This window comes from Osmia bicornis, chromosome 15 (assembly GCF_907164935.1).
Source record: "Osmia bicornis bicornis chromosome 15, iOsmBic2.1, whole genome shotgun sequence".
Lineage (NCBI taxonomy): Eukaryota > Metazoa > Arthropoda > Insecta > Hymenoptera > Megachilidae > Osmia > Osmia bicornis.
In genome coordinates this window covers 1,042,618-1,065,981 of record NC_060230.1, presented here as the reverse complement: position 1 = coordinate 1,065,981, position 23,364 = coordinate 1,042,618, and the positions used below count along the sequence as shown (strand labels likewise).

The 23,364-nt window shown below is 37.1% G+C and overlaps 5 protein-coding genes and 2 long non-coding RNA genes across 17 annotated transcripts; 5 read left to right on the top strand and 2 right to left on the bottom strand.

Moving 5' to 3' along the window:
- Positions 1–150: 150 nt before the first annotated feature.
- Positions 151–5,820, top strand: LOC114872927. 2 transcript variants are annotated; one of them, XM_046288857.1, is made up of 8 exons: positions 151–236; positions 309–545; positions 657–1,812; positions 1,896–3,235; positions 3,908–4,234; positions 4,409–4,667; positions 4,733–5,199; positions 5,464–5,820. In XM_046288857.1, the coding sequence occupies exons 4-8, from the start codon at positions 2,575–2,577 to the stop codon at positions 5,817–5,819; spliced, it is 2,070 nt and encodes a 689-aa protein (XP_046144813.1). In that variant the 5' UTR covers positions 151–236; positions 309–545; positions 657–1,812; positions 1,896–2,574; the 3' UTR covers position 5,820. The 2 variants fall into 2 exon arrangements, with proteins under 2 accessions (XP_046144813.1, XP_029036520.2); XM_029180687.2 differs by having other exon boundaries at positions 309–1,812; positions 5,264–5,542.
- Positions 5,821–6,565: 745 nt separating this feature from the next.
- On the top strand, positions 6,566–8,479 carry LOC114872933. The gene is made up of 3 exons (XM_029180696.2): positions 6,566–6,704; positions 7,063–7,099; positions 7,192–8,479. The coding sequence occupies exons 1-3, from the start codon at positions 6,653–6,655 to the stop codon at positions 8,204–8,206; spliced, it is 1,104 nt and encodes a 367-aa protein (XP_029036529.2). The 5' UTR covers positions 6,566–6,652; the 3' UTR covers positions 8,207–8,479.
- Positions 8,254–11,937, bottom strand: LOC114872934 (guanylate kinase). 5 transcript variants are annotated; one of them, XM_029180701.2, is made up of 5 exons: positions 11,794–11,937; positions 9,597–9,864; positions 9,293–9,516; positions 9,104–9,213; positions 8,254–9,032 (listed from the first exon to the last, which is right to left on the bottom strand). In XM_029180701.2, exons 2-5 carry the CDS (start codon positions 9,851–9,853, stop codon positions 9,024–9,026), a joined length of 600 nt encoding a protein of 199 aa, XP_029036534.1. In that variant the 5' UTR covers positions 9,854–9,864; positions 11,794–11,937; the 3' UTR covers positions 8,254–9,023. The 5 variants fall into 5 exon arrangements, with proteins under 5 accessions (XP_029036534.1, XP_029036533.1, XP_029036531.1 ...); XM_029180700.2 differs by having other exon boundaries at positions 11,790–11,876; XM_029180698.2 differs by lacking the exon at positions 11,794–11,937 and adding an exon at positions 10,591–10,684.
- Positions 10,788–15,004, top strand: LOC114872940. The gene is made up of 3 exons (XR_003788837.1): positions 10,788–10,865; positions 14,750–14,828; positions 14,914–15,004. It is a non-coding gene; the product is annotated as an uncharacterized LOC114872940 (long non-coding RNA).
- On the bottom strand, positions 11,594–15,355 carry LOC114872925 (ribosomal protein S6 kinase 2 beta). The gene is made up of 13 exons (XM_029180681.2): positions 15,202–15,355; positions 14,904–15,098; positions 14,738–14,819; positions 14,374–14,534; positions 14,191–14,297; positions 13,933–14,110; positions 13,702–13,867; positions 13,476–13,631; positions 13,161–13,420; positions 12,842–13,090; positions 12,531–12,769; positions 12,193–12,454; positions 11,594–12,121 (listed from the first exon to the last, which is right to left on the bottom strand). Exons 1-13 carry the CDS (start codon positions 15,322–15,324, stop codon positions 11,993–11,995), a joined length of 2,307 nt encoding a protein of 768 aa, XP_029036514.1. The 5' UTR covers positions 15,325–15,355; the 3' UTR covers positions 11,594–11,992.
- LOC114872942 lies at positions 15,043–15,438 on the top strand. Of its 3 annotated transcripts, none has more exons than XR_003788839.1 (3): positions 15,043–15,124; positions 15,241–15,282; positions 15,350–15,438. It is a non-coding gene; the product is annotated as an uncharacterized LOC114872942 (long non-coding RNA). The 3 variants fall into 3 exon arrangements; XR_003788840.1 differs by having other exon boundaries at positions 15,059–15,148; XR_006830137.1 differs by lacking the exon at positions 15,241–15,282 and having other exon boundaries at positions 15,060–15,148.
- A 3,282-nt stretch (positions 15,439–18,720) lies between these two features.
- LOC114872842 lies at positions 18,721–23,315 on the top strand. Of its 4 annotated transcripts, XM_029180518.2 has the most exons (5): positions 18,721–19,128; positions 19,525–19,647; positions 19,717–19,987; positions 20,132–20,375; positions 20,437–23,315. In XM_029180518.2, exons 1-5 carry the CDS (start codon positions 18,966–18,968, stop codon positions 21,631–21,633), a joined length of 1,998 nt encoding a protein of 665 aa, XP_029036351.2. In that variant the 5' UTR covers positions 18,721–18,965; the 3' UTR covers positions 21,634–23,315. The 4 variants fall into 4 exon arrangements, with proteins under 4 accessions (XP_029036351.2, XP_029036352.2, XP_029036350.2 ...); XM_029180519.2 differs by having other exon boundaries at positions 18,721–18,974; positions 19,525–19,987; XM_029180517.2 differs by having other exon boundaries at positions 19,525–19,987.
- The last annotated feature ends 49 nt before the right edge of the window (positions 23,316–23,364 follow it).

The window sequence follows — 23,364 nt, the reverse complement described above, 5'->3', positions numbered from 1 at the left end:
GAGCTTCGAGAAATGCATAAATATTCATGGACCGCTTCTCCGGAAGTCTATAAAGACAAAAAGAGCATAAAATTAGAAACGTTTAAGAGTTTTATGCATGGATGAGTAAAGAGTAATCAGCCAGGTGGACAGTGGCTGTAAAAGGAATCCCTTAACTCTCGTAAATCACCCCTGCACGAAAGCGGAAGCTCGCAATAAACGTCAAACAACTTCCTCGTTTGTTGGCAAAGTCGACGGTAAGAAAAGAGGATATAAAAACGTACCCGGAATTTTTTGTTATTGAATCTCTTTCTGTCACGTGATTCTAGGAAGTAGACAATAGAACGTATGGTGTATAGTTTCACCGGAAGTGGAATTGTTCTCAGGAGTATTGCGTAAACTGAGAGATAGAAAAGATTTCACTCGACGTTTTCAAGAATTCTTGGGAAACTGGTGTTCGAGGATGAAATATCTTCTTAATAATAATATACTTCGGCTGAGGTAATTGAAGAGTTCGAGTAAACGTCTGATGCGTTCGAAGATTTCCGGGAAACTTGTATGTTAAGGTAAATATTTTCTTAAACGTAACTCTGTATGTATTCAGTTTAGAATTTACTTTGCCACAAGATGGTATCGAATGCGGTTAATGATTAATATTATTCTTGCAAATGAAATAGTGGAAGGAAAAAGTTGTTCTCGAGCAACTTTCTATAAGTCGATGCTTAATAAAATGGCAAGAAACCATAACCCGGTTTGCCGGTCGTTTATCAAGCGTCAAAATAGGTCAGGAAACCCTCCATTTTCCTCGGCGACGATTCATTTTCTTCGAGAGGAAGGGATGAAAAACGATGAAACGTACAAATATACTTTATGCCTCCGTTATAAAAGAACAGCAACAGGAAAGAAATTAGAAGCAAATAGAAGACTTTTAGAAACGATCAAGCCGAAGGATTTCGTGCAAGATCAAATAAACTTGGACCACCTGGTAGTAAAAGTTTCTTCGCAAAGTTTTACAAAAATCTAAAGAGAGAGAAAAAAAAGAGATCTCTGTCTTTATTTTCATTTAGAATATTTCTCACTTTCGATGTTCTCCGATGAAAAACAACCTTTCGACCTAGAAGGAAACTTAACTTTTAGTCAGAAAAATGAACGAAGGGAGATTTTTATGACGTTCCACGCCTTCTTTATCTTGTTTACCCCGAGTAAATCGAGCGTACGTTTGCATCGCAATTGTGGCTCCTCCATGTCTGACAGATCATTAAGCCTGCCATCTGCTTCAAATATTTCCGGACAATTGCGTACGGGGACAATTCTGTGTCCTCCTACGAGGCTCGCATTAACCCTAGGAATTCGTTTAACGTGTTTCTGTTTCTTTGCTTCTTGTTTCAGGGCCGATGACTTCACCCTCCTTTCATTTTGTTTACTCTGTGTCGAAATGGCACTTCCCTCTAATTTAAGTGGCGAAAAGGGAAGAAATCGTGCCCGACAGGGTTTCGTTCTGTACACTCGAAGGTGGTAGACGGTCACGTTGTCTTCGGCAACAGCGTTGACCAAGTTGTTAAATGGCCTCATTAAATTTTCACCGTTTCTCTCGATCGATCTCCTTCGAGATAAGGATGTGAATTCCACCGGCTGTGTTGTTTTTCAACGAACTCACCCTCGCCAAACGATCCGTTGATCCCCATCGCTTAAATGTCCACCTACCAACCTCTATTATCTAGCGATTCGATCCTAAAAGAGGACGTGCCGAGGCAGGATGATCGAGAGCACAGCAGAGTCAACGAGCTTTCCAGAATAATCGAGCAGTCAACTTTTCAGACGACACCAGGCGTGGTAAATTGTTTTTCGGATACGGCCAGGCAAATGGCGAACGAGATTTTAATGGAATAATACAAAATTGCTTTATTTTCTGACAGGTTTCGATGTTGGAAAGGTGTTTGATAGAAACTGGGTCGCTTTAAGCAGAGTTCCTGGAAAATAGAAATCATCGGAAGCTTACAGATCCTACTAATTGCAGCAATTGGAGAAAACGCTGAGTTTGATAGCTAATAGCGATCTAAGGATCAAATATCATACTGACTGAGGTAATTCGAGAGAAGCTCTGGATCCTCTTGATTTCGATGAGAAGAGAAACCATTCAACAGCAATCCATCAGTGACCTAGACAGTCGTATGGGTAATTGCAGTAATTCGAGCAAAATGGTGAACTTGTAAGCTAACAATGATCTAGAGGATAATTTGAAACAGAGTATGTTTTACTGAATCTTCAAGAGCCTTCGCCCTATTACGGAGATTCGAAGAAAGGCTACGGTCGTTCGTTGGTACACTGGTACACTGATCCAGAGGATAACCTGAACCAGAGAAATCTCAATATCAAAGATACCTCCTCTATGCAGTAATTCTAGAACTGGACTGAATTGGAGAGAAATTCTGAATTCGAGAAGATAATTTCGTCTCCAAATCCTCATAATTACAACCAGCTGAAACGGAAATTGGGGAACGTTAACAACCCGGAGGATTTAACGAAAATCGAAACTCGAGCCATAGCTTTTCTTAATTTAAACAAAATTCAATAAAGATCTAAATTTTCTTTCAGATGATTTTGAAAACGATACTCCTAGGAAGTTTGCTATTCCAGTCATCGGTAACAGAGAATAATGATTCAAATCACCAACAGAGATTCCATAAAGCTATTGAATACTGGACAGAGATACTGTGCACCATGCAAAAGACGAAAACCATTGTGTTCCATGGAATTTTCACAAATGGTACAAAAACATTGCAAGACTTTTTTCAGGTTCTTCTTCGAACCACCAACGAATACTGTAATTCTGTTATTTTATTGAAAATATATTCTTCCTCAAACGTGTATCAAGAGCAAACTACAAATATAATAAAACATAATAGTCTAAATAATCATTTGCATAACAAATGGAATGTAAAAAGAAATTGGAGGAAGAACGATGAACATTTCATTGATGTATGGAGTATGAATGTTATATTTTTCGGTGACAATGATGCTTTCGAGAAACTATTGAATACGTCTATCGTATTGAACAGCAGAGAACATTTCATCGTGCTAGCTGTTTGGAATGATGCTTTGGAAATGTTACTAGACAGGAGACAAATGATCGATAGAATACTGAGGAAACTGTGGTCGGAGCATCGTGTTCTAAACGTGATTTTCAACGAACCACTGTCGAATCGAGGCTTCAATTCATACGCGTACAATCCGTTCATGATGAACAAAGAAAAAAGTAGGTGGATACAATTAACGCGTTCGTTAACGTGTTCATTAAAGTTATCTAGGAATTTTATTCGTTACGCTACACGCTTTTAATTGGGCATTGTTTCGTACACTTGCACGGAAATGTAGCGCAAGTATTGCAATTAACAATCTCTGATAAATATCCTTAATTGACGACATTAAATTCTCTGAAATTTCCTTCGTTATATCAGTTCTCGTATCGTTTATAAATTAAACATATTCTGAGCAAATATTTTTCCATTCAAAAGCACGTGTATTTTAAATATAATTGCAATACTGAAATAACAATATGCACCATGGCTTAGAATATCCAAAAAATTTCTGACGAAAAGAAAAATCTGTAAAATAAATTTCTCATCTATAATTTTGCATAAATTTACATTGAAAAATACTTCCGCGTACACGATGCATTGATTTAGAAAAAGAATAAACACCATCCATTGACTCAAGGAAAACAGGCCAAAAGAAATAAAGAAAATGATGAATTTAACTCGCTGAAATGCATAAACATGTCCATGGACCGATAACTAAATATTCTCCATGCATGGAATATATTTGCACCTCGTTACATTCAATTTATAACACACGACCGTACACTGTCAAATGTACCGTTATGACGTTACAAAATCGTTTTAACATTTTAATAAAACGTCTGTTTCAGGTTGGGGACAATTAGAGAGGGTGGAGATGACCTCTCAAAGGCATATGCTGCATTTATTGTCGACACTGCATCAACGACGTACCATCAACTTCCAAGGGCACAAATTTAACGTGAGCATGTTTCATCAGGACCAGGAAGGGGCGAAAATCCAAGGGAAAATCGACCCTAACTCTGTATACGTTTATTCTGGAGGATACAATTGGACCAGTGGAATCTTACTGGGTGTATTAGCTCGAAAAACTAATTTTACAGTAAATGTTATCGAACCTGCCGACAACGAATCGTATGGGTATCAAATGGAAAATGGCAAGTTCAATGGAGCCATAGGTAATGTTCTTAAGATTCTTAACATTTCACTCGCAATGAATTCACTAAAAACTGGCACCTCAGATTTAAAATATCTTTTCTTTGATATCGAATGCATATAACGAAGGAGTAAAGAGATATCGAACAAGAAATAGAATATTGTCCAGGAAGGAATTTTCTCTGCCATCTATATAGGTGACCTACTGGAAGGCAAAGTGGTCGCCTCTTTTGCTTTTTTCTTCGTCAAGAGGTACGGGAACGATATAAGCGGTATGGAGTTTACCGCGACCGTCGGCTTTGATGAAGTATGCGTGATAACGCCGAAAGCAGCGAATATACCAAAGGGTTTAAGGATATATCAGATTTTTCAACTGTCCGTGTGGTTCTGCATCTTCCTATCCTCCACTTTGGCGTACCTGGCATGGTATTATATTCAAGTATTTGCATCAAGAAGGTATTTATAAGTTTATCCATACATCCATAAATTCTTTATACTAAATTTTCTCTTCGTCTTTTCAGATTGAAGAAAATCGACGGTCAGAGAATAGCACTCCATACGCTGCTCGTTATTTCTGGATATCCGATACCACTGCCTAATGCAACAAGCGAACGATGTCTTTTAGTTGGCGTTCTAATCAGTAGCACCACCATAGTGGGAGTATTCAATGGCATGCTTTATACAATGTTCGCTAACAACGTGTATTACAAAGAAATTAATAGTCTGAAAGAATTGGACAAGTCTGGATTGCCTATTGGATATTCTGCAAGTACAAAAGATTTATTTGGTACCAAGAACGATTTCAATTTACACCCAATCTTCAAAAGACTTCAGAAGAAGATGATTTATATTCCTAATAATATTGAAATGACAGCGACTTATCGTAACGTCAGTGGATTACTTAGAAAGCAGCACTATCTTTTGATAGGTCACACTTTGAGAAATAAATACGGGGAAAAGTTGGTGCATCGTATGAAAAAATGTCCAGGTATGTTTCAGTGTGTAGTTAGTTATTTGGGTCTTTGCTGGATTTTCTGTAGATCGCTCTGTAGGGGTGATTCGAGTTGCGAAACGACTGGACAGAACGGTAAACCGATGAGACTGGACAACAAATCGACTAAACAGAGCATTAAATCGAGTTGACTGACGAGGAAACCAATGGGATTAAATACAGAAACGGTTTACAGGTTGAAAAATCTAAAAAAAAAAGAAGCCTTTATAAGATAAAAATGATATAAAAATTTTGTTTCAGCTAAATTTTATCTGGCTTGTCTTCTACCAAGCAACTCGTTTCTTCGAGAAAGGATCAATACCTTGATCAACAGATTGAATCAAGCTGGATTGCCACCGTTATGGAGAGCACGATCAGTTTTGGAGCATGCTTTAAAAATGAAACTGAACTTAGGGAAACATCACAACCATAAGAATGATAATTTTGAAGCATTACGATTAAAGGATCTAAATGTCTGCTTTGTTATATTTGCAATTGGACAATTATCGTCCATTATTGTTTTCTTCTATGAGAAAAAATGGCTGAAATTAAGCTTGAAAAAAAATATCTTGATAACGAGAACCTTTGATCTATCGAACTCGGTTGGAAATGATTGACATTAAAATCTTACTTAAGGTATGAAAATGTTTTCATTGAAATAAAATTGATTGACCTCGAAACGGACTGGTAACTCGATAACACAAAATATCGAGTAGTTTTGCGAGCAAGACCCAATTTGTTATCCACGTTCATATTCAGTTTAAATAATTCTCCATATCGTGGTCGCGGCGTTTTGCCTGAAACGCTCGAGCAGTAAATTTGATTTACGTTCTGCGTTAAAAAGAGGAGGAAAAATTAAATCAACGGTCTTCTGTTTCAAGATGAAGCAAACTAATAAGACAGAACATTTCTTCGAAGAAAAATATTATCTTTTATAAAAGAAAGAACAAAGTTTAATGTATTTTCTGTGATTGATTGTTCTATAAGTCCACAAAACTTGGGAAATTTATAGATGCTGATACTGACATTATATTTAATGTTCTAAAATATTTTCTGTGGTTAATTGTTCTATAAATCCACAAAACGATGGGTATACAAATCTTCTTTTTTTTTTCATCAATTTCTTATGTTCAACTTGGGAAATTTATAGATACTGATACTGACATTATATTTAATATTCTAAAGTATTATAATTTTTTGTAGCGTTCTCATCTTGCCTAGCTCTCCCTTGCTAAAGGGTCAAGCGTACCATAAATCTATCACGAATTCAGACTTAATATCTCTCGTTATCGATGGTATTTTCGCGACACGCTTTCCAGTAACGTTCTACGTGCAAGAATTAGTCAGCGAGGCCCAAAGGAAACGATGGTTTATTTTAGGGAAGTCTGAAAATACGCTTGCACGTCCCTCGTCGAGATTCAGTCGCTTGTCGTTGCTTCGCGATAGGATCATGGCTCTCAAACATTATCTACTATCGTCCGTAGTGATAACGATTTCGATAGGTACGTATCGCTATCCCTCTCTCTCATTTCCGCTCTTTGCTGTTCTTATTTTTCGCAACGACGAAGGAAAAACGTGATGAGAAACGTGAGGTTCCTCGATGCATGGTGATTAGATTGATTCTTTTTATTTTATTTTTTTTTTCTAATAATCCATTTATGATGAGGAGAATTTCTATTAATCACGTAAAATTTTAATTGGAAATGTTTCGTTTAATGCTTATAAAGAACATTAAACAAAAGCGCTCGAGTATTTCAATTTAATTCTCAACGCCGAGCACCGTTATTTTCAAAAGGAACGAACGATGATAAAATATGTAAAGCAATAACAATTAAACGTATTTTCATTCTTTGCCAACAGTATCATCGATCGTCGCGTGGAATCCCGATATTCACCGGTATGTAATATTTAATACAAAAATTAATTTAATTATCGAATTACAACTTATGAAATTTTCTCTGTTTTAATTAATTTAATATGCTCCCTCAGGTACGAGAGCTTCGACCTGGAAAGAGGGCCAGTCGTCTACGAGGCCTACTACCCTGATAGCAACGAAGATCCTCGCAACAATGTCCAAGAGAAACGTTACTTCGATCGAGAAGCAGTCCTGGAGAAGACCTACCAGTTACCCTCCCAACGTTTGGTCTACCCAGAAAACCCGGCTGAGTCGAATAATTATCAAAAACAAAGGGAGGTGCTCCTTCGAGACACAGGAGACAATCGTTTTATTCCTCAAAGAAATGCAGAACCTCTGAACATAAGAGAACTCTCCAGCTTAGCCAGAAGAGCTATTTCTCGTGATCTGGATAGTTGGAACACCTTGGAACAGTATCTGGATCGCATGAAGTACCAAGATCCTTTGTATCGTCGTCAGATTGTTGATCCAAGTTACAGGATCAAGCAATCCATACGTGGAATCGAACCTAGCCTACCAGACAGCTTGAAACAGGAGTTAAGAAGAGAACTGTACGAGGAGGTTCGAGAGGATCCTTCCAGTTTACAAGTTCCAGTAAGATCAGAGGATCAAAGAGATGCGTTAAGGACCTTGAGAACCCGGGACCTCGTTGGTAGAGAGCCATTGCCGAATTATAGATCAATGCCATATCAGAATCAACCACCGGAAGGGATTGCAAGAACTGGAGAACCGCTGAATGTTCCAGGATCAAAGGAAATAGGTCTTCAAGGTTCGAAAACGATCGATCTTTATCCAGCAGAGAATATCTTCGCTCCACGACCTCAAGTGATCAACTACATCTTCTCCAAAAAACCGGATGTACCTGAGGAGAGCAAGACACAGCAGAGTAAATCTGAAACAAAAGAAACTGTAGAATCGATGCCTAGGAACTATGGGGATAATCTTATTAGAGATGAAATTAAGAAGACAGAAGAAGGTAAGGATGTGAAAGTAACTTCTATTGAAATCAGTGAAGTACCCAGACATAAAACTCGTCATCATCATGGGGAATGGCCGAAGAGAGATTATTCTCATCATCATCAATCGTAATTAATTAAGAGAGTTAGAATGGTCTATTAAAATATGAAGATGAAGCATCATGATTGAAATATTTATTTGATATAGTATACTACAACAATGATACAATCTTCTATAACAACATGTACATATCTCACTACGCTTTTCATACGTTTATCGCATTTTTTTTAAAACTATACGTGTATTAACAATGGGTGTAACTATGTATAGGAAAATCTGTATCCTTTTCGCGAATCGTACAGGCAAAAACATGCTTAAGTTTGATAAATAAAATGATCAAGATAATGCTACACTACTGAAATGATAATAAATACGTGATATATAGAAATGCGAAACAATAAGTGACGTTGAAGAAGTTTGATAATGTGATTGATTTATTTGATATATGAGATTAGTAGTTTCAAATTCTTGAGGTAAAAGAATATCTGAACAAAATATTTTTTATCCTCTTTTCTCATTGAATAAAATACGAATACGATATACCGGAAGAATTGAATTATGAACGAATAACTCTGAACTGCATTACTTCTGATATAAAGACAAGTACAAGGACAAAACCCCAAGTACTTTTATAAGTAACTTACGCTATTGGAACACAACTTCGTTTGGTGAATAGTCTCAGTTAGCTAGTAAATATATTTACTTCTTGCATATTAGAATTAACTTACTGTCATATAAAATTATTTGCCTACATTTATTTTGCACTCTAGCAATTCAACCTTTGTTGTACTTCATCGTATAATTAATTATCTATTACAAAAATTATTACAAAAATAATTACAATTCAATATCAAAGAAGCTTCCTAAGTATGCATTTAGAAAGCATTAATTATGTGTCCTGAAAGTTGAAAGCATAAATGTAAACAATGTCAGACACAATATATATTGCATTCATATCATTTACTGTACCTGCTTTATGTTCTTTTTCAAGTTTGAGAACACAAATTCTTTCAACTTTTCATATGCTTTAGATACATCATCATTTACGACTACTAGGTCAAAGTTACCAGGCTTCTCACCTGAAACAATTATTAAATACCCATATTAAGATGTCGCTTGTACATAAATACATATATAGAAATTTCGAACAGTATATACCAAATTCCATTTCTGATCTAGCAACAGATAATCTATGACGTAAAGATTCTTCTGTTTCTGTATTCCTATCTCTTAATCTTTTCTCTAATACTTCCAGAGATGGTGGTTTGATAAATACATACAAAGGATTAAGAGAACTTTTTTTTACTTGCTTCACACCTTCCATTTCAATATCTAATATACAAACTTTCCCTTCCTCCTGTACATCTTCCACTGCACGTTTACTGAAAAGATTTTAAGTAAAAATTTGTAAGTAACAAAGCTTGTACCAATTGTGTATACTCTAATAATGTACAATTATTACCTAGTCCCATATAGGTTTCCACTGTATATAGCATTTTCAAGAAATTCACCTTGTTCTATTTGTTTTTGCATGTTTTCCTTAGTTGTAAAGTAATAATGCTTCCCATCTTTTTCACCAGGTCTTGGTGCTCTGGTTGTATGAGAAACTGAAAATCCAAATGTATCTGGGAATTCCCCGAAAAGCTTCTTTATCAAGGTACTTTTCCCACTACCAGAAGGACCGCACAAAACTAATGGACGTGGACCCTTGTGAAGCATATTACAAGCACCTAAAATAAACATAATATTACATTAAATGAGATGTGAATTTCATCAGCATGAATCAAATTGTTTCATACCTATTACTAATGTTCTAAAACTCAAGAATGATGTCATACTTTCACACACTACTAATTCAATTAATTTTCATTCAATAAGAGAAAATATGCAATTGGAATCACATATTGACGTGATCACAATGAATTCGAGCAACTTTGGCTCAAGAAAAATCAGAACAATCGTAAGGAGTAAAAACTAGCAGATCAAAAATGCCGGAAACATAGTTATGAAAAAATCAGTATAAACGAAAGCGCGTAATATAAAAGGAATGTTCTATAAAGCTCTGCTACAACGTGTTCTTTACAAAATGATAAGATCCTTACACGGGTATGCGGCCAAAAATCAAGTGAAGCGTCTTTAAATTATTGATCTCTTGCAGAAAAAAACACCATAAATCGTGTAATTTATTATACAGAAAAGTTCATTACGAAGTGAAAAGAAACTGCTGTGATATTTAACAATATTACTTCAGAAACATTGGATAATGTATGATTCATTGTAACCAAACCATTCGGTATTTAATTCGTACAAAATACGCGGAATACGAATTCAAGAGAGATCACAGTCTACTGAACTGATTTAACTTTACTAAGAAAGATATAGTTACTATTTTGCGTTTTGCCATCTTTTATTAACTGAATATAATGTATATATATTATTCTGAATAGTGATCTCACCTTGGTATACAATTGAATGTGAAAGATTAATAAAAATAAAATGTAGGGGAAAATTTCTATACGAAGAAAAGCACAGGAATCCGCGGTCGGAACAAACAGCTACCTGCAGCTACCACATTTCCGTTTAGTAACGAGCGCATGCGCGATGGCGGCCGCATTAGAAGTTCAGATAAATAATTCGTAAATATCTCAAGAAGGTTTAATTCTTATTTTCTTTTTATTTAACAAGATTTACAATTGTGATTTTCCGATGCAGTAGAAAACAATAAATTCAGGTATGTTTCAGTTTTGTTTACCTAACATACGTTTTGCAGATTGTTGTATTTAAAGTGCAGATAACATTGGAATAAAAATGTTATTCCGATAACAGCAAATGGACATTAGTTATATATGTAAAGTGTATATCGTAAACTTCTTGACAATATCAATAATTACATAATGTTTACGTACGTATATACATGCCTTCTTTTCACGTAATAAGCATGCTCCAAAAAAGCGGCATTGTTTCGTTTCAAATGCAATTTATTGAGTAAAATTGTTGTATTATATACAATGGAAAACTAAAATGGATATATTTTATCCTTGAATATATATACATATATGTATATTCTCTCACGTATATTTAAATGATAATCATGTACAATACAGATTTGAAACTTCTCTGATAATTCCACATGTACATTTATATCATAATCGAAAATATGAATTTAAATATATGTTTTTCTATCCTATACACACACATAAATTTTAATCAGAATAGAGACGATTTTGGTGATTCAATTAGACGAGTAATAGTACTCTTATAAAATTAATATGTACTATCTACGTTTGAACATTGCACAAGTAATACTAGATTTATATCGACAAAATATAGTCTTTTCGTATGCATATATCATATACAAATATCATATGTATACATCATACGTATATTTTTATATACGTACATATATCCTTACAAACGCTTAATAAAAAGAAAGTATATAACTAAAAAATAATACAAAAATTTAAAATATACTATATATTTCATTTTAAATTACTATATTTTGGTTGCTATGATTAAAGTATTCTCAATGTCGGTATGGCAATGCATACATGTAAAAATGCATGCATGTACGAGCAACGTAAAAAAAAAAGAAAAAAAAAAATAATAATAATGTATAAATAAATATCACATTGTGTTCATCGATACAGATACTCACTCACACTCGACAAACGTTATAATAACAACGGTAGTAGAAGTAGCAATGTAGTAGTTAGAGTAATAATCGTAATAGTGACATTCAATGTCTTTCCCTTGTACTTTTACGTAATGTAACGTGTGCGTGGCAGATTTGTTTGAATTGAAATCCTTTTATTCAGTTCTATCTTCACTTTTTTACAAATATCGAGTGGAAGATTTATTTTAAACTTCGGTAGGACCAGATGGTTTCGCTTGTGTTCTCCGTCGTGCCAGTTCAGACATAACGACTGGTCCAATATGAGGAGATCTCGGACTACTAGACATAGCTCTGTACGTTGCTGCTACCGCCCTCTAAAAGTATTTTTTGTTCATATTAATAACATTCGTTTAATCGATATATGGTTTGAACGAATGTAAAGTACTTTTAGGCTGTGCGGATCCTTAGTGCTATCAGGTAATACTTTCTGAGGAAGACGGTGCCGATTGGCAATCCACGAGTACTTTAAAATGGCAGCTGCGGTAGGCCTTCTGTTAGGATCAACGTGTAACATTCTTTTAACGAGTTCTTTAGCTTCGTTAGAAATTTGACACCATATACCACTCTCAACATCGATATAACCAGGTCCAATACGGTCTAGTATATCTGTTGCGCTATCACCGGGGCTATTACGAAATGGTGTATATCTAAATTATAAAAACATGATCATTAATATATTAGGTTACTTTGAAATTTTACGTAATCAATGGCTGGTTCAATTACCCTGCTAACATGATGTACAATAAAACACCGAGTGACCAAATATCACATGCTGCATCGTAGCCTTGGCGTTTCAATACTTCCGGTGCTACAAAGTTCGCCGTGTAACAGGGTGTCATTAATAAACCATTTTCAGCTCGCAATTGTTTCGCGAATCCAAGATCACACAGGCAAAGTGTTGTTGGATCACCTCCGGGTTTTGAATACAATATATTAGATGGCTTTAAATCTCTATGAACAACCTACCGATAACATGCAATCGTTAATCATGGAAATCAGTAATATGTAATTAAATAGAATAAGAAAATATTTACTCCATTTTCATGAAGATAATGAACTACGCTAGCAATTGTATACATCACTTCGGCAGCTTCCCTTTCTGTTAGATTGCGCCTTTGTAACAAACGATCTAGTAACTCTCCACCTCGCAACAGTTCTAATACAAGATAAGCTCGTTTCTCGTCTTCGTGAACAGCTCTCAAAGTTACAATATGAGGGTGTCTTCCATATCGTAATAAAATTTCTATCTCTTCCGTTGGATCTCTTTTTGATTTTTCAATTACCTGTTAAAAATAATCATTCTTTTGTAGATAATCTTCAATTGGAAGTATCATACGATACCCGTAATATTACCTTCACAGCATACTCTATCTTAGAAACCTTATGTACAACTACGTAAACTGTACTATAGCTTCCTTTACCGATTTCTTGCTTAAACTCATACTCGTCAGTTACGGGAACGAGGTTCACATATGTAGGAAATGTTGCACTGAGACTATCACAGTTTTTATATTCAGGAGTTTTAAGATGATCCTCAAGAAGGCACGGCGCGACAAAACTAAAGCCACGAAATAATTCGTGGGCATTAGCACTTGGTGGTACCCCAGGAGAATCTAAATATTTCATATTTTAAAATCCTCGAGGTGATAAATGGTAATCGATGCTTACCTTTAGGCGTTTTACACGTAAATTCGCTATCAAAATAAAATGCATCATCTTTTTGACTAACAGCCGGCTTAAAAGGAGGTTTTATTTCTTTTTTATAAAGAGCATCCCAATCAATTGTAGCAAAGAACACATGATTTTTTATTTCTTCTACTCCACCTAAGACAAGAAGATTCATAATATAATATAATGATATCTCTCAAACTTAAAAGAGAGCATTAATAGTTACCAGATCCAAGCCTGTTCGCGGGGTTTCTCTTAAAAAGCACTCTCAAAAGTGCTTGAGCTTCTGGTGAAATATTAATTGGCATACCAAGTTTTGCCTTTAATATTTGGGTCATCGTTTCTTTGCGATTTGCACCTTGAAATGGAAGAGCTCCGGTCAGCATCTCAAACTGTAAATTATTAAGTTTATAAATCAAAGTAGAAACTGCCACCTCAGATTACACAAGATTCTTACCATAAGAACACCAAAACTCCACCAGTCAGCAGCAAACGAATGACCTTTCCGATTCACTATTTCGGGTGCCATATATTCTACGGTACCGCAAAATGAATATGCCTTACAATCATCTAAGGGCTGTTTACTTAGACCAAAGTCAGTTAAAGATATATGGCCTTCGGTATCAAGCAAAATACTACCGTAAATAAAACAAACATCATAAAATTCATATGATTTAATAGGGTATAAATTAGTACAAAATAGTATAATACAAACTTTTCTGGTTTGAGATCTCTATAAATGATTCCAAGCTTATGAATATGATCCAACGCAAGAGCAAGCTCGGCTAAGTAAAATTTTACATCATCCTCGGTAAACATTACCTAGAACAATAATTGTAAAAAATGAATCTAATTCATGAGACTGCAATATGAATAAACTTAAATGATTATGAACTACCTCCTTAGCTAATCTTGAAAACAGATCACCACCTCTTAAGAAGTCTAAAATTAAATAGAGTTTCCCTTCTGTTTGGAATGCATAATGTAGCCGAACTATGAATGGATGCTCAACATCCACTAATATATTTCTCTCCATTTTCGTCCTAACTCTGTCCCGAACTGAGATAATATTGTAACATTAAATCACTTTAAAAGAAAAGGAAAAAAATGATAATCCTTAAAGTGAGAATTGCTCTGAAAATTCTCTAGTAACTTTTAACATAAAAATCATACATGAAAGTTAAGAATCTTCTCTGTATTATGTATGAAATAAAACTTAAAAACCCTCAGAGCTATCCTCGTACATTTAACTTTATAAACACCTTTTAATGTAGCTTTTTTCAGAACTTTCATGGCATAAAGCGTTCCACTATCTTTACCAACAACTTTCCTCACTAAGAATACCTGAATAAGGTAAGAATTTCATTTGTAAAAAATTACAATTTAATGTGCTTTACTCATTCTTCTACTGGTAACAACTTTAAATACCTTTCCAAAGGATCCTTGACCAAGAACTTTGAGCAGTTCAAACTGAGATGGACCTGCCTTTTCATGACCATCCCGAACCACTTCGCGTAGTTCAATTTCATGTGACTCAGAACATTCATTTGAACGCGATTCAATCACATTTCCTTGAGTCATCGCTTCCTCTTGAGCTTCTGCTGGAAGAATATCTACAGATTGCTGAGAAAACAAACTGATTATAATGCGTAAGCTTACAGTGATTATTTAATGTGAGTATACTGTACTCTTAAACATTTTATTTTGATAACTATGGAAACATTACCTTCTCGTTTACATGTTGCTCTGACCATGGAACTGTTAGAGTTGCCAACGGCATTATATTCGATGTGGTATTAGTAAAATTGTAAATGTTTTCATAAAGTATTCCTACGTGCGCGGTCGTCATAAATTAACATTTAGCTCAATTACAGAAGCGTAGCGCAGATCACCCTCGAATTGTGAAGTATTAGAGAAGTTTGCGGTAAATTGATAGATGCATGTATGGCATACACTCTACAAATATCGACCACAGATAAAGCGTTAAGCCAAAGGCATTCAAACCAGATTTCTGACATTAACCGGAAGCACCTGCTTTGTGACTTTAAATAAAGTCAAGCAAAATGGCTGCTTTTCAATAAACTGTGCAGAAAACTTGTAAAATGACGAGGAAGCACGTATATTTCCAAGAAAATATGTACACTAAATACCTCTATCGTATAAAAATGTTCGAAATAAACTACAAGCAAGTATTAGATTACATTAAATGTAGCTTACTTAGGTGTTAAGTATAGATAATCACCTTCGCAGGTACGGTATCGATTTGTCAATAAACAAACAAAAAAATTTAAGTGCTAATACGTTATCGATATGATATACTTACTTATGTTGTATTTATTTGAAATTTTGTTCTAGCAAAACAATTGTCGTTTCCTTTCATCAACAAATTATCTGCTTTTTTAGTAAATCAAACAAAACCCGCCTTTCCATTCTCCTGTTGCTTAAATTCACATCATACATTCATACACATACAATTGGTATTGTAAGTAAAATATAGAGCACAGTACAAAAGAAAGGTTACATACAATTTTTATTGATAATATAAAGAATCTTGTATAAAAAGTGTTATTTTTATTCTAATCTCCATTAGACTACTGTTGCCATAAGTAAGGCAAAAATGGCCACATAAAGCCTGAAAAATTATTAAAATAATTATTCGACAAACTTGTATTCATTTCATATAATTTGGTAAATAAATCATTTTAAAAAAGCAATTGAGTTATTATTTATTTTACTGTATTTATTGTATTCACACTTTGAATTTTAAAAAGACCGCCATAACTTAAGCACTAGCGCCACCTATCCACAAACGGAGGAAACTACTCGTCAAGTAGTTTCCGCCTTTCCCTAATAGATGGCGCAAACAGAGCTCGTGGGGTCCTTGAAGCCCCAGCACGATATCTCTGTCGGTATACAGAGAGCGCTACCTAGCCACTTGGGGTCCCGAACATCCCAAGTTGATATTCAGAAAGCGCCTAATAGGCACGGGGGTCCTCGGCACCCCGAATACCACAATGTCGGTATGCAAAGAGAGTCGTTGTTGCTTGGGGGTCTTCGAAACCCCAGCCACCATAATATCGGTATGCAAAGAGAGTCATAGGCGCTTTGGGGTCTTCGAAACCCCGGATACTAAAATCTCGATACGTAGAGTATGAATTGTGTTTTGGGGTCTCTGAAACCCCAGATACCGTAATGTCGCTATGTAAAGAATGTACTTTGTGCTTAGGGGTCCCCGAAACCCCAGATGCCATAATGTCGGTATGTAAAGAGTCATCGGTGCTTTGGGGTCTCCGAAACCCCAGATACCATAATGTCGGTATGTAAAGAGAGTCATTGGTGTTTTGGGGTCACCGACACCCCGATGGCATAATGTCGGTATGCAGTGTCACAGGTGCGTCGGGGTCCCTAACACCCCCGGATAATATCAGGGCCGTATGAAAGGGGCGCAACCAGTATAATTTTTTTCCAGAGTTTATTTCATTTACTTCATGCATTTTTTTTTGCTTATTAAATAAACTCATCAAAGCAGATAACATGTATGATTATATCCCTCTTCTGGGTCCCGGCCGAGGACCCCACTTATTTTACTTTTTACAGTTATTTATATAATTTTATCCATCATTATAGGCCAAGGCCATCTCAGGATCCCTTACATCCCTGCATTCCTTCCATCCCAGCATTCGTTACACTCCTACACCCTTAAATACCACTTTTTTTTTTTTTTTTTTTTTTTTTTAACGTGGTGGAAATCTTCAGAAAGACACCTTCAGCCCCCCTGGGGAGGGGCCGAAGGTAGTGTGGGATTTTTACCCACTAAAACCACCACGGTGGCCTGCACTAGGGCGGAAGGGAGGGTCCTTTGACCCTCCGCCATGTGCCAAAGTCTGCCGACATCGGGGGCCACACCCGATGCCGGTACTCCTCGGGCCGCGTGCAATGGAGACCGGGGCCCCAGCCCCGAACCCCTACGGAATTCCTTTACATCCCACGTTCCCTTACATCTTTGCATCCCTTATATCCCAGCATTCTTTTCATCCCTACGTTCCTTTCATCCCTACACTCTTTTCATCCCTATATTCTTTTCATCCCTACATTCTTTCCATCCCTCCACTCTTTTCATCCCCACCTTCCTTTCAACCCTACGATCTTTTCATCCCTAAATTCCGTACATCTCTGCATCCCTTATAATAAATATATTATAAAGTCTGCTTCGAATAAAGGTAAGTTAGTTCCCTTTTTCGCCACCAGAGGGCGCTGATTCGACGTCGATTCAGCGCCATCTGGTTTTTGAAAAAGGAACTAAATCAAGCAGAGATTTTGGCCCTCTAGCGGCAAAAATGTGAACTAAAATCTCGACCTTGAATCAGCGCCCTCTGGTTTTTGAAAAAGGAACTAAATTAAGCAGAGATTTTGGCCCTCTAGCGGCAAAAATGTGAACTAAAATCTCGACCTTGAATCAGCGCCCTCTGGTTTTTGAAAAAGGAACTAAATTAAGCAGAGATTTTGGCCCTCTAGCGGCAAAAATGTGAACTAAAATCTCGACCTTGAATCAGCGCCCTCTGGTTTTTGAAAAAGGAACTAAATTAAGTAGAGATTTTGGCCCTCTAGCGGCAAAAATGTGAACTAAAATTTCGATGTCGAATCAGCGGCCTCTGGTGGCAAAAAGAGGAACTAAATTTGTATAAAATCACAGGCCTTATAGCCGCAAAAGTTTCAACTCAATTCCAGGAATGTAAGGTGTTCAGAGATGTAAGGGATGTTGGGATATAAGGAAGGCAGGAATGTGAGGAATGCAGAGGTGTAAGGGAAGTAGAGATGTGAGGAATGCAGGGATGTAAGGGAAGCATAGATGTAAGGAATGTAGGGCTGAAGAGAATGTAGGGATATAAGGGATGAAGAGATGGAAGGAATGTCGGGATGTAAGGGATAAATATATGTAAGGAATGCAGTGATATAAGGGTGTAGAGATATAGTGGAATCAGAGATATAAAGGATGCAGACCGAAGGGTGCAGATGCCCTAGCACGAACTTAGGTCGGTATACAGAAAGCGTCACCTATGCACTTCGGGTCCCTGACACCCCTGGATGATATGTCGGTATGCAGAGTTATCGGTGCTTCGGGGTCGCTGATACCCCAAGATGACATCACGTCGGTATGCAGAGAACGCCACCGATGCATCCCTAACACTGACTGACAATGAGTAATGGGGTACAGCTTTTGATATCGAAGCAATCTGTTATTACCATCAAAGTGCGTTAGACTGTCGCAGAACGAAGTATTTCTGATTTTTATACTGCTGATCCGGGGTATTTCTCCCCAAAATGTATACTAGGATAAAGCAGATGGCGTTCGTTCTCAGGGCACAAATTCACGACCCTTTGAGAACAAAGGCATGTCCAGCCTTCTACTATCTGTAGTCACTGGTTACAGCTCGAAAGATCGGAGTTGGAGGGCCTGGTGACAATCATCCATCATAAAGAGCACAATACATGGGCCTGGTAAATGGCGTTTATAATTGGAGCTCTGTGAAAGCATTATACTTTATCGTCCTCTCGATGAACCTAGCTGGAATAGTCGCTCTTGTACTCGCCATTCTGTGGGCCATTAGGTTTGAAAGAGGCTTTGGTGATTACTTGAACCTCCTCAGTCCCGGTTAGTCTAGGTTAAACCATGACTTAAGAACCTTTCAGACTAAATAAATAACTGGGAAGAGGGTTTAGGTCCGTATAAATAATCTTCCAGGAAGGCTATTTCCCTTCTTCCTGCTGCTACATACTTGTTCAATCCTTCATTATTTATCTAGCCTGAACGATCCTTTATGCGATTCAAGTTATATTTCATGCGGCTTACACTGACAATGATCACAAAGAATATTAACAAGGGGAAGGCACGGGTATTATCTTATAAATGTATTTTCAACTTCATCTCCATCTCCACACGATGGAGTTCTAAAAACGACTTCCATACCCGTGCCTTCCCCTTGTAAGATTCAGTTAGAGATACATGTAGATTGTATGTATGGGTTAACAAGCAGATCACGACGAGCAGGTGACGGTCACGTCTGGACAACGGTGATCATCTCAGCCGCGATATTCTGCTCCCCCGCTTACTACCTGGGCGTGAAATCATGGCTGTACTTGAAGTTAGAACCCACCAGAAGCGATCTCGAAGGTCAGTCCACCGTGGACAATACCATGGAGCCGCAGGAGGTGAATCGGCTTCTGTTCTTCCACGTTGTAGCCTGTCTGTTGTCCGGATTCCTGGTGGCGATCTTGAACGCAACCTACTTGCTCCTACTGAGCGGTTTTCATCAGAAGAGCCGCGACGGATTGATAGAGGCGATAGAGAAATATGGCACCGATGTTGCAGTTAAAGCACGAGTGGACGCTGTTCAGAATGAACTCGAATGCTGTGGAGATAACAGCTACGAGGATTGGTTCCGCGTGCCCTGGCTTAAGTTGGCGATGGAAGGACCCGAGGAGGAAGAGAAAGGTCCTCGACTGGAAGAGCAGTGGGTATAATCGAACCAATTGTCGTTTAATCTCATTTCAACGTGTAGGATCCATGGAAAATATCGAAATCCTAAATGGGACTCAAGTCCTTGGCATACTGTACCAGGACTTCACAAGAATTACAAATGTTGTTAACGTTATAGGCCAGTGCCAGAGGACAGAGAAGAAGAATCACCGATACCTGCGGACGTACCTTTTTCATGCTGCTCAAACGACATTCCAAAACCCTGTGTTCATCATGACATCTTAAACCCGAGCGCAGTATATGATTATAACCCAAAGCAATTGACCATTACTACTCTTGGTTGTCGATCAAAGATCATCAACCGAGGTGAAATCATTAGAACATTCTTGGCCAGGTATCTGGCTCTTTTATCCGTGTATCAGGTATGCGTAAAAGGAATGGATTAAAAATTAAAATGTGTTTGACTGTTAACTTTGCTTTCAGATAGTATTATCTATCATGTCCCGTTTGCTACAAACTGCCCATAGTAATGAATTCTATGTAGGACCTCAGAAGAGCCGTTATTATGTATGGATATTCCATAAACCTGAACAGGTATCTCAAACAAAGGACAGTTTAATATCAAGAGAAAAAAGCGAGCCTTTACGAAAACGACGTTCGAATCAGAGACTATCCTCTTCATCTTCTTCTTCGGAAAGCTTGGAAGCAGAAGAATCAGAGATTCCTATAAAACGTTACAGAAACAGGGCGAATAGTATGAAACTATTGAGGAAGATTCGTTCGAAAATCTCCTCTGTTAAATCCAAGAGTGTTCCTCTGATAAAGCGTTCAGTTTTATTCTCCAAGAAAAGAAGAAAAGAGAGGTATCAATCAGAAGAGGAGGAAGATGAAGAGACGAACCAGGAAGAGAACAGACTCCTTGCTAAGAATTTAACAAAATCTGAAGTTATCGTTAAGCAAAATAGCCGTCACACTGACTCTCCATCAGCCAACTCCGTTTCCATAGATCTACCACCTCCACCTCCGCCTCCGCCATTTGTGGCCCTTAATTTGGAGGCAGAAAAAGATAGAATTGCCTCATCTAAACCTTTTCGAACAGGCATGAATATTAACAGTCCATTGAGCAGGAGTATTATTAAGAACCAGAACTCTGGTAGGCGCGTCAAAGTGTTAGAGAAATTTGGTCAAATCTGGGAACCTAGTCATCAAGGTACACAGCGCAGGGAGAGTGGAGGAGCCGATGATTCGAACGATAGTAGAAGAAGTTCAAGATCAAATTGTTCGAGAACTCATCCAAAATTGAGCTCAACAGACGTTTACAATAGATTCCGTGGAACTCTTCAGCACACTTTGGCCAGACGAGAAGCCATTCACAATCAAAGGCACTACCCCCAAAATTTGGACATCAGAAAAAGTAACCTTCTGGCGAAGTTGAGGTGCAACAACGTTCCACCTTGTTATCGTCTGCTGGCAAATGTCGAGGTTCAAAAAAGGGTCTTGCAGACGTATCCAACGCCTCCACCTCCTCCTCCAATACCATCCGATACTTGTACTAAGCCAGACTTACCGATGACACGTAGAACAAAGACACTGAAACGACGACAATGCAGTATTTGCAATCGTCCTGTTCAGCAAACCTCAGACTCTTCCAGCGAGTCTTTGATGGATCATGGCACTTGAGCATTTTCCACTGGATGTTAAAAAGGAACGATTTGCGAGCCAGAGGAGGAAGAGAAGCATTTAAGAGAGTATTATATGAAGTCGTCGATACCTCCTCAACATCGATGACTATTTGCTCCTGCAAAATATATATACGTCTGTATCAGTAAAGATTTTTATTAAATATAAAGAGAAAGGAAGTTGGCTTTGATGGAAATGGATTAACAAAGATCAGATGTAAAAATGTACATGTATAGAAAAAATAATACCTGTTGAAGTGGACACCAACGACGCAATCGTACAATACTTGATGGTTTTATTTGCCGAGAAGTAAAATACACAGGCATTTGTTATAATAATGGTACTGCCGAAGAATACTTCTTACGTCTTTGTAATACATCTAGCGACAATACATCGGTACTAAAAAGAGAGAAGCTTATTTTTTTTTCATCAAATTTTTTTTTCTGTTTACCAAATACTTTACAATGTTCACATACTATCTGTCTCTCCCTCTCTATATGTGTCTCTCCCCTTGTATATCTTTGATTTTTTTTTTTTTTTTTTTTCATCAAGCTTTAAATATTACCCTAAAATCCTCCTGACTCGTCGCAATTCTTTTTTACTTCATTTGTCAAACTATATATTAGATAGCAATCGAGACGAGCTTCGAGAAGAAAGTCATCATCGTTTTGCCATCGTTTATCACGACACCTTGCACTTTTGCACGGTGGTCCCAATTGTGTTCAATCATCATACTTATTGCGTTAGTTCGATACACAGTACGCTACGCAATACTCATCAGGGGATAATCAAAAGTTGAATTATTTTTCTCAACTTGAACTCGAGAGAAATCGCACGTTACAACCCCACCCAACTCTACCGTCAAGAAAATTATCAACGCGTTGAATAATGAATTTTAATTAAAGAATACTGGTCTCTTACGTACGATCTATCTCGAGCGATTTTTTCTTCATCTTAAATTCCCCTTAAAAAAACCATCTATCAACCATACGGCCTAATTTCATCTGTTATATCACACGCTCATTTTCATTCACACCGTGGACTCCTTAACACCATCTCCGCTCTGCTAATTTCATCTAATCGGTCTCTATCTAACGCGTGTCTATCTACAATATATCTGGCGTGTGTTTCTATACAATTCATCGTCTGTTGTTCGTTTCTGCGAATAGGTATTTAAAAGTACGCGTGTACAACACAGATCAAATAGATTTTTGATATGAGTTAATTGTATAATAACTCGTCTCAGATACGAGGTATTCGATCTTGTAAAATAAGTACACGATGTAGAATCTTCGATATAGGCTGGTGATTAATAGTAAACGACGAATAGTAACAATACGATATTGCTCGATCCCGTGTCGTGTATTAATATTTATACATATAATATAATAATAATTATTATTCATAATTATAACGTTATCCGCTCTGCGAATATAAAGTAACGTTTCTTTCCTTGCACCCGACTCGTTCTCTCTCTCTCTCTCTCTCTCTCTCTCTCTCTCTCTCTTTCATTGTTTCATCTAAAGATCTATTTATTTTATTAAGAAAAAGGCTCACCGCGCTCGTTCTTTTATATATGCATGTACATGTCTATATTATATTTATATATTTATAATCGTCTGTATATCTTTTCCCTCTCAGCGTAAACAATTACGATAGGCCTAACACTTCTTTTTTTTTTTAATAACAATCATCATGTCAGTGTAACACGTCTCTCCCTCCCTCATTGCT

What these genes read in the sequence shown, in the direction of transcription:
- LOC114872842 (XM_029180517.2), top strand. Translation starts at nt 18,966, where the DNA reads ATGGGCCTGGTAAATGGCGTTTATAATTGGAGCTCTGTGAAAGCATTA. An exon ending in GGTCCTCGACTGGAAGAGCA is followed by an intron (nt 19,988 to 20,131) that starts GTGGGTATAATC and finishes TTAACGTTATAG; the next exon opens with GCCAGTGCCAGAGGACAGAG. An exon ending in CTCTTTTATCCGTGTATCAG is followed by an intron (nt 20,376 to 20,436) that starts GTATGCGTAAAA and finishes CTTTGCTTTCAG; the next exon opens with ATAGTATTATCTATCATGTC.
- LOC114872925 (XM_029180681.2), bottom strand. Translation starts at nt 15,324, where the DNA reads ATGACGACCGCGCACGTAGGAATACTTTATGAAAACATTTACAATTTT. An exon ending in ATTATCTTCATGAAAATGGA is followed by an intron (nt 12,770 to 12,841) that starts GTAAATATTTTC and finishes TGTTATCGGTAG; the next exon opens with GTTGTTCATAGAGATTTAAA. An exon ending in AGGATCCGCACAGCCTAAAA is followed by an intron (nt 12,122 to 12,192) that starts GTACTTTACATT and finishes AAATACTTTTAG; the next exon opens with AGGGCGGTAGCAGCAACGTA.
- LOC114872927 (XM_046288857.1), top strand. Translation starts at nt 2,575, where the DNA reads ATGATTTTGAAAACGATACTCCTAGGAAGTTTGCTATTCCAGTCATCG. An exon ending in CAAGTTCAATGGAGCCATAG is followed by an intron (nt 4,235 to 4,408) that starts GTAATGTTCTTA and finishes CCATCTATATAG; the next exon opens with GTGACCTACTGGAAGGCAAA. An exon ending in CAAGTATTTGCATCAAGAAG is followed by an intron (nt 4,668 to 4,732) that starts GTATTTATAAGT and finishes TCGTCTTTTCAG; the next exon opens with ATTGAAGAAAATCGACGGTC.
- LOC114872934 (XM_029180697.2), bottom strand. Translation starts at nt 9,970, where the DNA reads ATGACATCATTCTTGAGTTTTAGAACATTAGTAATAG. An exon ending in GGAAACCTATATGGGACTAG is followed by an intron (nt 9,517 to 9,596) that starts GTAATAATTGTA and finishes AAATCTTTTCAG; the next exon opens with TAAACGTGCAGTGGAAGATG. An exon ending in TAGATCAGAAATGGAATTTG is followed by an intron (nt 9,214 to 9,292) that starts GTATATACTGTT and finishes TAATTGTTTCAG; the next exon opens with GTGAGAAGCCTGGTAACTTT.
- LOC114872933 (XM_029180696.2), top strand. Translation starts at nt 6,653, where the DNA reads ATGGCTCTCAAACATTATCTACTATCGTCCGTAGTGATAACGATTTCG. An exon ending in AGTGATAACGATTTCGATAG is followed by an intron (nt 6,705 to 7,062) that starts GTACGTATCGCT and finishes CTTTGCCAACAG; the next exon opens with TATCATCGATCGTCGCGTGG. An exon ending in TGGAATCCCGATATTCACCG is followed by an intron (nt 7,100 to 7,191) that starts GTATGTAATATT and finishes ATGCTCCCTCAG; the next exon opens with GTACGAGAGCTTCGACCTGG.